Below are 13,824 nucleotides of genomic sequence, written 5' to 3' on the forward strand. Positions count from 1 at the left end.
TATATGCATCCGAAGAAGTGGGCTGTAGTCCACGAAAGCTTATGCTCTAATAAATGTGTTAGTCTCTAAGGTGCCACAAGTACTCCTGTTCTTTTTAAAAACAAAGTTTCTAGCTCTCATGGCTGCAGAGAAAGTCTTGAAAACATGAATCCAAAAGGTTAAAAAAACAGAATGCAAATAAAGAGAACACAGCATTTATTATTTTGTAAAAACTCCCAAGTTTTAATTCAAATTTTATGATTTGGGTGGTGGGGGGCTGCATCATGAGTTTTGATCACTTAGAGTTGGTAATGCTGCACTTATTTTATTTTGTTCCTGGCCATTTCCCCAACATCTATTATAGCATTGAGGTCAGGGCTAGAAGCTACCGAAGCTATATTTTTAAAACTTGAACTCACCTCCTTGAACTATTGCGTATATTTTTTATTTCATTGTTGTAGCTGACATTGTTGATAATGGTTTGAAAGGCCTGGACTGGATCGATGAGTTGACCCCACACTTTAGACCCGAGCTGATCCAAAATCACCATGAAACAGTGCAGCGCTGGCCAGAAGGGATCAATGCTTTCATCTGAAATAGAACAGTCTAAGATCACGAGGAGTTGAGGGGGAAGTGTCCTACGCTTTCCTACTGCTAGCTGAATACAAAGTAAATTTAATTCTGCATTTCAGTGTTTTTATTAGTTTAAACATTGAAACAAAGGTGAATTATAACTTTTAAAAAAAATGTTTAAGCCTTAAAAAAAAAGAAAGGCATTTTTTAAAGACCCAGAGGAAGAGGGGAGGGGAATAATTTAAAAATTCCCCTCATCTGCAAAGCCAGTGTGGCTCCTAAGGTCTGAGACCAGTCACGCTTTCCCTCTATAAGTAGTAGTAACCTGGAGGAGCAAGAGACAGGAAGGTGTAAAATGGATGATCATTTTTAAAGTTTCCCCTCACTGCAAAGCTATGTCATTCCTACCTTTTGCCCTTTTTGTTTTGGCTGCTGATATTTTAGTGGGCACGGGTAAGAGGTATATTATTGAGACGAGTTATTATGCCTCGTATAGCTGCCCAGGGAAGGAGAGTTATGTCTGAAAAAGAGCTCTATTTTTCTTCAATTATTTCACATTTCAGCTTTTGCAGCCACTGTGTCCTTCTGTTGTGCCGGCTTCCCCTGCCTAACCATTAGTGTGGCTAGGCGCCCCCTCCCTAGAGGAAGTGAACAAGATGAGAAATTTAATTTTTCCCCTCTTGCCTTTAAACACAATAAAATCTGAAAAGATAAAAAGATTTGGTAGAAGTGTTTATTATTGTTATTTACGGGTATTTGTGTGGAGAGCACAGGGCTAGGCAGGGAAGAATCTCTCAATCTTACAGCTTTGTCAACTGATTTGTTCAAAAGAATCTTCTGTTTAGACTTCTGCAGTTCAGAAATTTTTTAATGATTCAATGGAGAAAAGTACCTAAGAAGATTCAGCTACAAAGATATATAGGGTGGTGGTTGTTTTTTTAAATCGGCATCTTCTCTTCTGGTACAGAAAATGACAGCATTTTGAGTGGCCAGCACAGAGTAACTCATTCTCAGCATTCCATTCTAGTTTCACTAAGAAAGCTGTTAAGAGTCAGAATCTGATATCTCTAGATGATATTTTGGAATTCTTTTCCCACAGTAACTGAAACTGAGGAATTTGTAAACAGTATAAAGTACAGACATCAGCTAAAAAAAAATGAAGCTTCAATCTGCTATAGATAAATGCACATTTGCTAGAAGTTCACTGACTCAAGAAAACATATGCTTCTGTAGAAGAATTCTGAGTTTTTTAAAAAAAACTCTTGCATTAAAAACTAGAGAACTGGGATATAAATTACTCTGCCAATAAAAAAACTGACTGTAAACAAGATTCTTTGTCTGCAGAAATCCCAGACCTTAATTATCACCTTTAGTTCTGATAATGCTATAGCTCAATTTCCCTGAAGTGGTTAAAGTAAAAGAAAATTTTATACTCAGGACAGAGCCTCTATTTTTCGAGTTGTAGCTCACGTAACACTAACGAGGGGGGCAGAACACAATTTAAAAAGTAATTAAATTATATTGGTATTTAAGCATTTTTTTTTTTTTTACCCCAGAAGACTAGCACTAATTTTTGATGGTAAAAGGCTGAATTTTTATGACTGACAAAGCAAAAATTTTTAGATGTTTAGATGCAATTAGCTCAGGAAAAGGATAAAAAAAGGAGAGGATCCTCGTATATACAGAAGACTCTTACCACAATTTGAGTAATTTTAACTTTTTCTCCTCCTCCTCCTCTTTTCCTTTGTTTTTGTTGCTTCTTCATCTAGATGCTAATTAAAATAGAATAATCTATCAACTACTGAAGGGGTATTTCCTTTTAAAGCTCCTTCAGATCTGAGATAATGATATTATTCAGTTTTCTTGTACATGTGTTCTTCCTTCTTCATGTAAGATTATAAACTTTTTGTTTAATGAAAATTGCACTTATAAAGATCCAATCTTTTTCTTCTCATATTACAAAAAGAAACTTATAAATAATTAAAAACGTCCAAGTCTCAGAAAAAGGATCTGAAAAATAATTAGCAGGAACTACAAAGTTTGAAATGTTACCTTTGCAAATTAAAATAGTTACTACACAACTATGAACTTTCCGTTTTCACTGAATTGTCTCTCACACCACTAATCAGGAGGATATGGAAATTCAGCTTCCAGGAAAGGTAAAAACATAATCCTGGAAGAGCGACTTCTTCCCTTTTAGGATGCAAGAGCCAGAATACATACCACATGGAAAAAACTGTACCATTTCTTCTAAGAGGAAATCACCCAGTAATTGGGGAAAAAAGTTTGCCCTCACCTAACGCTTTACATATGGCTCCATAAAGCCATAAGGGGCTTTTCTCCACTTATCTAAGTCCCTTTGAACCTTGTTTTTCAGTGTTAGTCTCAAGGTATGTCAAAATATTGTTCTTCACATCAGGGAAGGAATGAAATGTCAAAGTCTGAGAAACCCTGTCTTTGGCATTATCCTTCTATACCAAAAATAATTTGTTCGACAAAAGTAGTAAGTTCTATTAGGAATTATATCATAACCAGAATATGACTGTTCATAATCCATTTTTAATCTCCATTTATCATTGCCTCATCAGTTAAAATTAGTTACCATCTGTTTGTTTCTCCATGGTGTGAAGTATAGACTGCATGAAATCATTCTGTTTATCTGGACCCAGCAACAAAGAATCCATAGCTTGTTCTTCCAGCACTGTTAGCAACATACAGATACCTGCAATGAAAGCAATCTGTCTTTACGTTTGTGTACGAGATCCTTTTTTTTCCCCTTCAAGTTTTGGCAAACCTAAATAGTACTGTTTTCCAAAGCTCACTGCAATGAAAGCTCTCAGAGGAAATGATCAGCATCAGAGGAACCTGAAGCAGATGAATTTAAATAAGCTACTGAGTCTCCTGGACAGAGAAGTTAGTATTCTTCTATTTGACAACTCCCAAAATGCATTACACATTTCAAGAACTTTGATTGTACTGACCTCATAGGGACTGAGACAAGATCCAAAGAAAATTAACTGAAATTTCAACAACTCTAACTTTGCAGAATGAATATTCCTCTGAAGAACGTGGATATACCTGTGGGTTTGGTGGTTACTGTATTGCCGGCTAAAAGGTGACTAAAGGTTAAATCCTGCATGAACCCAAAACAATAGCTGTAAACAGAATTCAATTGTCTGGACAATACAAAGAATCTAATGGATGAAGGCACCTCCAAACCCCATCTAGAGAAGTGAACAAGCCAGTTTGGTCAGGTTCAGGAGCCCTACTTGAAACCTTAGGAGATCTTCAGGTGGGAACTTTCAAAGAAACCTTTGAAATGAATAAAAGACAGCTTGTGTCCTGAGGGGGAGACACTGTATGGGGTTCAGACTGTCAAAGAGGCAGCAGCAGCTACAGAGGTACAACCTGTTTCACCAAGCTTCAATGCTTGAGGGGTGTCTGGGTCAAGTGGAACCTACTTAAACTAGCAAGGAAAGGCTATGTTTAGGTAAGGCAATATGCATTTAGGTTTTTTTTTAACCCTTTTCTTTCTGCTTGTAATGTTCCTAAGAGTAAATAAATCATACTCTGTTTTGAAAAAGCTGTTCTCTGTTACTGCATTTACCAGCTGGTCCAATTCCTGGAGAGGATTCTGTAGCAAGGGCAAAATCCAGTTGGACTTCTTGGAGGTAAAATGTTTGGGAAACAAGAGGCATTGTAACCTGGGGGTTCAGTTAGAAGTGGGGTGAATCACAGGATTCCACTCATAGGGGTTGGCCTGCCACTTGAAAGAAATGTCACCACCCTCCTCCGGGATGGGGGGTGGAGAGCAAGCACAGATACAGCTCACTACTGAACGAACACTCACCAAGCCAGTAGTTTTTGTAGTTGGTGGTATCATACAAATGGGATGGCAGAAGAATGAGTTTCCCCTTCTCAATCATTGAAGAACTATAAATATCAGGACTGTCAAACAGTCCCAACTCAATGACTTTAAACAAGCAAGTCAACACTTCCTGTAAGTCATAGTAATCATCCCTGTCGACTTTCCCTAAATTTCTTGCTGTCAGGATGGCCCATCGACGAATCTATATATTAAAAAAAACTTAAATATTACTAGAAGGAATACAACAAACAGCAATCACAGAAAAAGCTGTAAGTTTAGCAGCCATATTCCTAATAAAATGTGGTCAAATACATTTGTACTGAGGGCAAGCTCTTGGAAGTATTCTTCCAACATAAACAAACATTTCCCCATGCATATTACAAACTGTGTGCAGTGCAATCTAAAAAATCCAAAAGAGTTATAAAGCATACATTCAAGGGCAAAAACTCACTGGAGGCACAAGATAGAGGCACCCTTTATCTCTAGACTTGTTTGATATCCTTGAAACTTTATTGATCAACATTTAACACAGACATAAGTGCAATTAAGGAACAGCAACCATACGTTAATGCTGTATGTGAAGGATGCCTGTCTACTTATTACCGAGCAGAATCCATCTTTTGACACATTTGAAGGACTACAGATAAGTTCATGGAAGATAGTCATTGATGGACCTATTAGCCAACATGGACGGGGACGGTGTCCCTAGCCTCTGTTTGCCAGAAGCTGGGAATGGGTGATGGGAGGATCACTTGATGATTACCAGTTCTGTTCATTCCCCCTGGAGCACCTGACATTGGCCACTGTCGGAAGACAGGATACTGGGCTGGATGGACCTTTGGTCTGACCCAGTATGGCCGTTCTAATGTTATATACAGTATATTGTCAGATTATAAAATAGGGTAATATATCTCCCATGCATTTCTCAGGACCAGCTTATGCATCAATTTGAATGGCAGAATTTTCAATGGGTAGCCTCCCTAAAATGCCTACAGATCCACATCCATACCAGCTCTCAAACGCTGTCAAGTAAAGTCTGGATCCACAGTTAAACACAATATCAAATAACTTGAAAAAATTACAAATTCTCACCTCTTCGTGTGAAATAAAATATTAAGATGAATATCCTGCCTAGATTACTATAACCCTTATATTCCTCCTGATCTACACACCCAAAGTTGCTCATATCAAACTATTCACTGACTTTCTCGGAGGTGAGCTAAGAAGGACATTCTGTCCCTCCTTAGTCTTAAGGTGTACTATGAATCCTTCAAGATACATAGCAGGCCCTTCAATGGTACCAGGGCTTACATCCTAAGATCCAGGTGTTCTGTGGACTCTATATAACCACCACCACTCAATCCTTTCCCCAGCTATTGAAGCTACCAGGAAGATCAAGGCAGATCTAGTTGGGGTCCTACAGTTTCACACTATGCTGTATACAGAGGCAGTTTTATAGGATAATCTAAGTCTGCCTGTAGAGTTAAACATATGTCAAGGGAGTGAATGACAAGGGGCATTCTCACACTTATCCAACTCTGTACCAATTACTTGCTTAGGTCTTTTTCTGGCCTTCCCATGCTATTTGGCCTGCAAAATGTCACAATTTTGATAATACCTGTGACTTTCAACCCAGATGCACTTGGGTATCCCAAGAAATTTCCACTTTGTTACCATTCCTTAAGGGACTGGATTCAAAAAGAGAAGCTACTGTCATCTACTACATTATGAATGCCCTCAAGGTCTGCTTCAAACAAGAACATATGGCACAGAGACCTCCCATTGTGGTCTAGGATTGGCCTAATTAAAATACCCTCTCTGAATCTCATTCAGATACATACAATTAAAAATACCATCTAGCCTCCACTGGTCTCAGAATGAAGACCAATAAAATAAAGGACAACTGTGCCTGCTAGTAATGTCAAACTCTGCATGCTATGTCACTATATATGCTATGGGAATGCTCTGTAATTAAAGGATTTGGGGAGGAAGAGTGTTCCGGACTGTCTCTTATTCCAACTGACAGTGCCACTCTCACCACTTCTATTTCACATTGGAGGCAATTCCAAGATTACTGAATCTCAGACTACCCAAGGATATAGCTTTTAGTGACTAAAAACAAATGATACCGAGATGGAGAGACTCAACATCCCAGCACAAAAAAGGCTGGAGTATGAACATTGTATTTGGCTACCTTGGAAAGAGTGGCATACAAAATATACTTGGACTCAGCCTGAAAGCCTAGATCTTTATTTTCAGAGATGCTGAACACCTGCAACTCCTATTGACTTTAACTGAACTTTTAAGTTATCAACACTTCTGAAAACAAAGCCCCAAGGTTACATGCTTCTATGGATTGTTTATATGAGGAGGATACAGCAGAAACGTTTAAACTTTGAAACAATAGGCTTATTACTCATTGCCAAATGTGAACAAGGATAGACATACACAATCAAATCCCTGAAACGGAAGTGCCCAGTAAAAGCTTAAAGTGAGTTCATTTTTCTGATTGTAGTCTCATTGTAGGAGAAATAACTCACCACTTCATTGGGGTGTACCAACAACAGATAAATGCCTGGATGTTTGTCAAAGACCTGAAAGGAGAAGTTAACTTGTTCCATTTTACAAAGAGCCTCAACACAGAGCTCACCTAAACAAGAGGAGACATAAATGGTAGAGATTAACCAAAACCAAGGCAAGCGAAGTTATTTTACTGCTTAAAGAAATATTACTAGGGTAACTAAACATTTCACTAATGCTCGTTTAAAATAATTATTTTCACCTTCTGCAATAGTGAGACTACTGGATTCTTTCAAGTGTAAGCCATGAGATACTCACTGATTCGTGCATGTAGCAGCAGGTACGGGTATTTCAGTATTTCTAGAAGAGGTACACGCAGGTGGTTCTCAAAATCCGGGCCTGTGTAACCAGACAGTTTAGTTTCCCCATTGTCATCCACTATAAATAATTCATCATCCTCTTCAATATCTGTCTTCATGGATTTCTCAAAGTGGTCAATGAGACGGGAGGTTTCCAACTCCCATAAGATCTATTCAGGGAAAAGGAAACAAGGAAACAATAGTTTGTACAGTTGCTGAGACTGAGGATGTTTAACATCATGTGGAACTCCTGATAAGATTCTAAGAGCTCATTACTTTGTTTTGGAAAGTTTTGGAAAGTTACTTTCCAGACATTGTAAGAAAATATTAACAGTTGGGTGTGGAACTCAGGTGACACAGATCATCAGCAACATTTTCAATTTGGAATTGACTGATTATAGAATCATTAAAGTAACTTTAGTGGCAATCAGAAATTGTAGGTACATAATGAATAAGGTTTTGAATAATTTATTCATTTCTAAATAAAGTTAATAGCTTCATCATTATTTTAGACAAAGACTGATAACTGGGACAAAGTTCTGTATTTAAATACAGGAATAGAGCACATTACAAGAACTTACAATTAAATGGCAGCATACGCTTCCTGCAATAGTTAGCTAAACACAGAGCCCTCACAAAATTCCTCTCCCTCAGTCAGACCTAACCACCATCAAATCCCACCCTCTGAGGTAACTCAACTAAACCTTTTATTCTGTGCAGCTCAGTAGGAGACAATTACCTCCTGCAGTAAGCCAGGCAATTCATCCCTTGCCTTGTGATATTCAACCACACATTCCAGGCAGTAACACAGATCATCATTGGCTGCTGCACGATCTTCAGGGGACAAAGTCTTGGAAGCATAAGTTCTTAGGAACTGGGTGGTGGAGGAACCACCAGGCGTACACCAACGACATGTGCTCATTCTTCAGACACACAAATAGAAAGAGGGAGGGAGTTATTAGACATCAAAACACAAAGTAGAAATAAGATCCAATTTCACCAAGATCTCTTCAATGCTAAGGGCTAAAGATTTCTGTAATGTGCAGCTGCAGTGTGTATATATGATTTTTAAAACATGAAGTCCAAAACAATCAAATGTAAGTGACCAAGTTTAAGCATTTGTATCCATATTTATGCACCTAATAAAAGTGGCCTCATTTTCAGAGCATTTGAACACCTACAGTTCCCAGTGAACTACAAAACAAAATTTAAAAACTAATAATTAAAAAGTATTTTATTTCTCTTACAATTAATACATGTGGATAACATTGATATGCAAAATTTCACCTTGCATTTAACTGAAGAATCCATAACTAGCCCACAATACAACTTTAACGAACTCTTTCAACATATACAACATTAATATACGTATGCATCAGAACAGTTATTTGTGAAAACAAGGGTTTATCGATACAAAGTTTGATTAGTTCTGCTTCACCTCCTTAAGATTCTCATAGTTCAATGAAGCTGTCGCTTAAATTTAAGAAAATGGATTTAAGATTTTTCAGTTTATTAGTCATCCCTGAAATTTCCACAAGTGGCTACCCCTACATTCAGAATAAGAGCAGTTTAAGATAAATTCTATCACTTCTACCAAGCTAATAATAAACAAACAAGAATAGATTCTATATAACAATTGTGTAACTACAAGTGCTCAGCTTTATTAATGCCAATTCTATATACACTGGCTATGAATCAAACATTTTCATTCTCCTCACTTTGCATCAGTTAGGGTGACAACCTAATTTATTAGTATTACTTCCTAAAAGGTACTCACTTTCATGAAAAAGGGTTTGTGCACATGTTTTTTATTGTTACTTAACCCACACAGGAATGGTACTGAAAAGGACAGTTCCTCAATTTGCTGGACAGTCTTGAATTAGGCAAATACACCTCTACCCCAATATAACACAAATTCGGATAGAACGCGGTAAAGCAGCGCTTTGGGGGGGGAGGGGGCTGCGCGCTCTGGCAGATCAAAGCAAGTTCGATATAACACGGCTTCACCTATAACGCGGTAAGATTTTTTGGCTCCCGAGGACAGCGTTATATTGGGGTAGAGGTGTATTATACTGCTTTATGAAGCTATGAAAGTGGAGGTACATGCATATTTAATGCCTTGAGAAATATTTAGTGAGCAATCACCTAAAACTGTGTCAGTTTCAATTGTTATGGGTTTATCCTAAACTGCATCAGTAATATCTGTTGTGTGAGGAGCAATTAGCTATCATATGACCACTGACATTTGGAAAGGAGGACTTGGTGAACTAGCACTCCATAAGCAATAGTCTAAATATTAATGGCCTTGAAATTGAGGATAAGATCCAGATAATTTCTATTGCGTTTATGAGACTCCCCTAATGAAACAACATAGTGCACAGCTTGGAGTAACAGTCTAATCAAAGTTCATATTTTGTCACTATAATTAAAATAATAAAAGTCTCCAAAATGGGCAATTCTTGTCAGCACTTCTAAATATTTTCACAAATCCACAGTATTCTAAACATTCGAGGACCAGACATTGACTTATTCTTCCTGACCAAATATTCCAATAAATCATTTGGTTAATGTCGACTAGTAAACATACATCTGCATAATACTGGCCTACAGCTGGATTAACATATATCCTCACTAATACCACACAATAAATCAGCTATATTTAAAAGTAGTAGACTTTTCTTAATTATTAATTTTAAGATAGCCCACCTATTCTTAAAAACTGGCTGAAATATCACAAGTTAATTTGAATATTACAGGGATCTTAAATCTTCAACAACTTTAACATCCCTGTGCCTTCACTGGTGCCCAAATTGTAGTCACCGTACCACTGCTTTTCCCTGAAGCATTTGCTGGTGGTCCATGCCTTGCTTCCAGATGCTAAACTGCATTACAACGCAATTAAAAACTTTTTTCTATTTTTTTTTCCTGATACCAGTTTCTGTACTTGACACTGTGACCTTACATAACCATAAATGGAAAGGAAGTGGTGGTCTATGAGAATTTTTCTAATAGGATATAGGCCACACTGAAAAGTTTCAGGATCCCTTGTATTAGACTATGTAAACTGTAAGTCAGATTCTGCCACCACTGTCCACACATTGGGGTGTACCTTGCTTGTCAAGCAGCCCTATTGAAATTAATGGGACTAAGTACAGAGTAAGAGATCACTCAAGTGAGAGAATATGATGTATATGTTAAATACTTAACTTACTATTTAAGTTTTTAGAAAACCTAAGATTAAAGAGCCACCACCACCATGTGAAGAGTCATAATGGTGACCAAATCATGACAGAAATTAATTCAGGGCCAGTCTACACCGTCAATCTCACCACATCTGGGGACCAGTTTACAGCTTGTCTTGGTTATGTAACTTAGACAAGACCTTAAATTTCAGTTATCTGAATTCCATTACCAGGTTAAGTCGTTGCATAGGTCTCCACTACAAAATGGAATTGGGCTGTAACTGGGCCAAAGAACAACACTACTGAACTCTGACAAGTTCATTTCTGTGGGCTTTGCTGGAATATGTTTGAACATGGTTCCGTAACAGTGAAGCCCAGCACTGATATGGACTTTGAGAGAACGTGAAGTGTGAGTGAAAAAGAAAAACTTAGTAAGATACCCCAGATAACAAACAAAACTGCTATGCATGCGTGTTTTGTATCTTGCTGACTTAGCCAGGGAAGTCTATTGGCTTAAAAATGAATTAGTTTCCTTCATTTTATGCCATTCCTTATGAACATTAATTAATATGCATACTGGAGAAAGTTTTAATTATCTTAACTATAAATCTACTTATCACATTTTTCTATCATTTGCATCACTGGCTTGTTAATAATACAAGAGTTATGTCTAAACAAGGGGCAATTCTCTCAACTCATCTTCTCCTATTTGATGTTGCAATTAAGTCATATGGTTTTGTTTATGACATCATCAAAATATTTTCCATAGCAATATAAGGGTGCCAAACAACTTGGCAGAGTAAAAAAATAAAAACCATATTCAACAACAACAAAGGAAGACCAGGCCAAGTATATTTTTACAAATATTCTCACTCCCAAATTAGTTTTTGCACTAAATAATCCAAGCAAGAACCAGCATTTCCTGACTTCTGAGAATTTACCTGCAACCTTTAACACTCTCACCAAGATTTTGTTAAAGGAATTACCTAGATTTTTTTTTTTTAATTATAATCTGAAACTATTTGTCTAAGCACAATCAGAATGTCTTATCCTGCACAAGGTGCACAATCATTAAAGCAAGGCCTCCTATGGAGTCTTGCTTCATTCACTGGATACCTTATTCAATGAGACAAGGGCACATCATTGACTGTTGAAACCGTAATTTGCTAGACACATTAATAAATATTTAATAATATTGTTATTACAGTAGTGCCCAGAAGCTCCAATCCCCGAGCCCTCTGTTACGTGCTGTACAATGCCTTCTGAACTCAGAGGTCTTAGCCCCACTGCTTTTCAAATGTGAAAATCAAAACAAGGCCATCTCAAACTCTCCACCATCTCTAACACTACACATTCTCAGGCTTTAAATAGTTTCTGTTAGGGTTCAGTTTTAGATAATCAGTGTTATGATAGGTCAAATAACCAAAGCTTATGCAAGCTTAGTAATCAAAAGATTATTAGTCAAAGATTCAGCAGCATATACAGAAAGGAATGAGTTAATACTTTACCTATCTGAAGAACAGGTTTTGCATAAGTTACATCTTCATTCTGTTCCAAAGCATTACCTCACTTCTACTTATATTTATATCGCTGTTTATCATGGACAGGAAAATGCCCCAAATTCCTTTATTTCATGACATACCCCAGTCTTCCTTTTCCATAAAGGTTGCACCTACCATCCAAGGTTCTTAGATATCTGTATCCAGTTAATTTAACAATCTTCCAACAATTACAATAGTTGCTTATTACTTAAAGACCAAGCAAAACCAAGAACACTATCTTGTCCTTGATGATCTCTACAAATGCCAAAAATAAAATCTTACACAATTTTTAATACATTTCCAGCACAAAGCATGCTGAAAGCAATACATTAAGCACAGGTGCACAGTTAGCCAAAATTAATGTATTATTGAGAAGTAATTTTGACTTTTGAAAGTGCTTCAGCACGCCAACATTTAAGAGCTGTATCTTTTTGGAGCCATCTGTCAAGATGTACAGCAAAATTCTACTAAGCATGCACAAAGTTTCCCTATTTACATGCTTTTAACTTTAAAATTACTGAACCAATATTCTTCAAACTTGTTCTGTTCCTTCTATCTCAATGAAATCTACAAACCAAGCTAAGTTTGTTATATTTTAAGTCATTGAATTAGCCCATACACAAACTTTTTGATTAAAAACTTAAAAATAATGCACCCAATTTTGTTCAGTTTTTCCAAAAACAGATTAAATCACCTCCAGATTGAGAGCAAGCCATGAAAATTTCAGCACCTCAGGAATTAGTTTTAAAATTATGAGCAACCAAACAAAAAGGATTAGAATAGAAAATAGAATTCAACCATAACTATATACAAAAACTTAACACATATAGTGCACTGCATGTTCCAGTCACTATAAGTACTGGCTAATTAATTATCCAGTAAGACAGATGTTACCTCCTTGCAAGTTGTTAACATGCAAGTGGCTTCCTTACAGTGTAAGGAACTGCTCCACATCACTGGACAAACCAGGAGATGCTGCCTAAGAGTGATTAAAGGCACTTCAGCAACATCTGTACAATATACTTCAAAATAACTAGATGCCTCCCTTTAACATTAAGCCTTCCACAGTCTTAAGACAACTTCTGAGGGACAGGACAGGGCAGGACAGGACAATTAGTGTTTTAAAAAACGTTAAATGTTTTTAAAAAAATGTTAGGGCATGAACAGAGTAAGTATGTGTTTTCTAGGAGTGTTGCCTCTGGAATGCCTGGTAAGTGTCAGCCAGTTCAGGAAGAAATGAAAGGTCTGGTCACGGGGAGAGTGATACCTGATGCCAGCTACAGGTGAAGACATCCCAGAGGGGGACTCATCTATTCCATGGCAGGGAAGACAGAAAGAGAGTGGTGGAAGAACAGGGAGGGATTTTTTGGCAACTGGGGCCCAATTCCTATGGGGGTGGAGTATACACATGTTTTCTACAAAAGGAGGAATTCTGCTAGGGGTAAGGATTTGAGTTGCGCTCCTAAACAGAGTGTGATGGGGATCTGGGGAAGCAGAAGAATTTACTTCCTAGCTCTGCATGTCTGTAGGGAAGAGGTTGGAGAATAACAGAGGAGGGGGCAATTTCCATACTGCGGGTGACACTGGCTGAGAAGATTGGCAAGGGAGCAGTCTCCATGTTCTGGGGGCACTGGCACAAGACTAGTCTCCATACTCAGGGGAGAAGGGAACAGGGGGCTGAGGTAGGAGCAGTCTCCATGCTCGGAAGGCACTGGCCAGGATGGAGGCAGTCTCCAGGTTCAGGAGGGCACAGGGCAGGTGGGAGGGGGGGCAGTCTCCAGGCTCAGGGGGGTCGGGGGAGG

At 37.9% G+C, this 13,824-nt stretch overlaps 1 protein-coding gene across 3 annotated transcripts in view; it reads right to left on the minus strand.

Moving 5' to 3' along the window:
* Positions 1-13,824, minus strand: part of SETX (senataxin) — a 45,984-nt gene that overhangs the window by 31,888 nt on the left and 272 nt on the right. For all 3 annotated transcript variants that reach the window (XM_034793277.1, XM_034793278.1, XM_034793279.1), the window contains exons 2-7: positions 8,039-8,222; positions 7,259-7,469; positions 6,961-7,070; positions 4,403-4,622; positions 3,155-3,274; positions 399-570 (exon numbers count right to left, since the gene is read on the minus strand). In XM_034793277.1, the coding sequence (XP_034649168.1) occupies positions 399-570; positions 3,155-3,274; positions 4,403-4,622; positions 6,961-7,070; positions 7,259-7,469; positions 8,039-8,221 (1,016 nt within the window). In that variant the 5' untranslated portion in view covers position 8,222. The remainder of the gene's footprint in view (positions 1-398; positions 571-3,154; positions 3,275-4,402; positions 4,623-6,960; positions 7,071-7,258; positions 7,470-8,038; positions 8,223-13,824) is intronic.

Source organism: Trachemys scripta, chromosome 17 (assembly GCF_013100865.1).
Source record: "Trachemys scripta elegans isolate TJP31775 chromosome 17, CAS_Tse_1.0, whole genome shotgun sequence".
Lineage (NCBI taxonomy): Eukaryota > Metazoa > Chordata > Testudines > Emydidae > Trachemys > Trachemys scripta.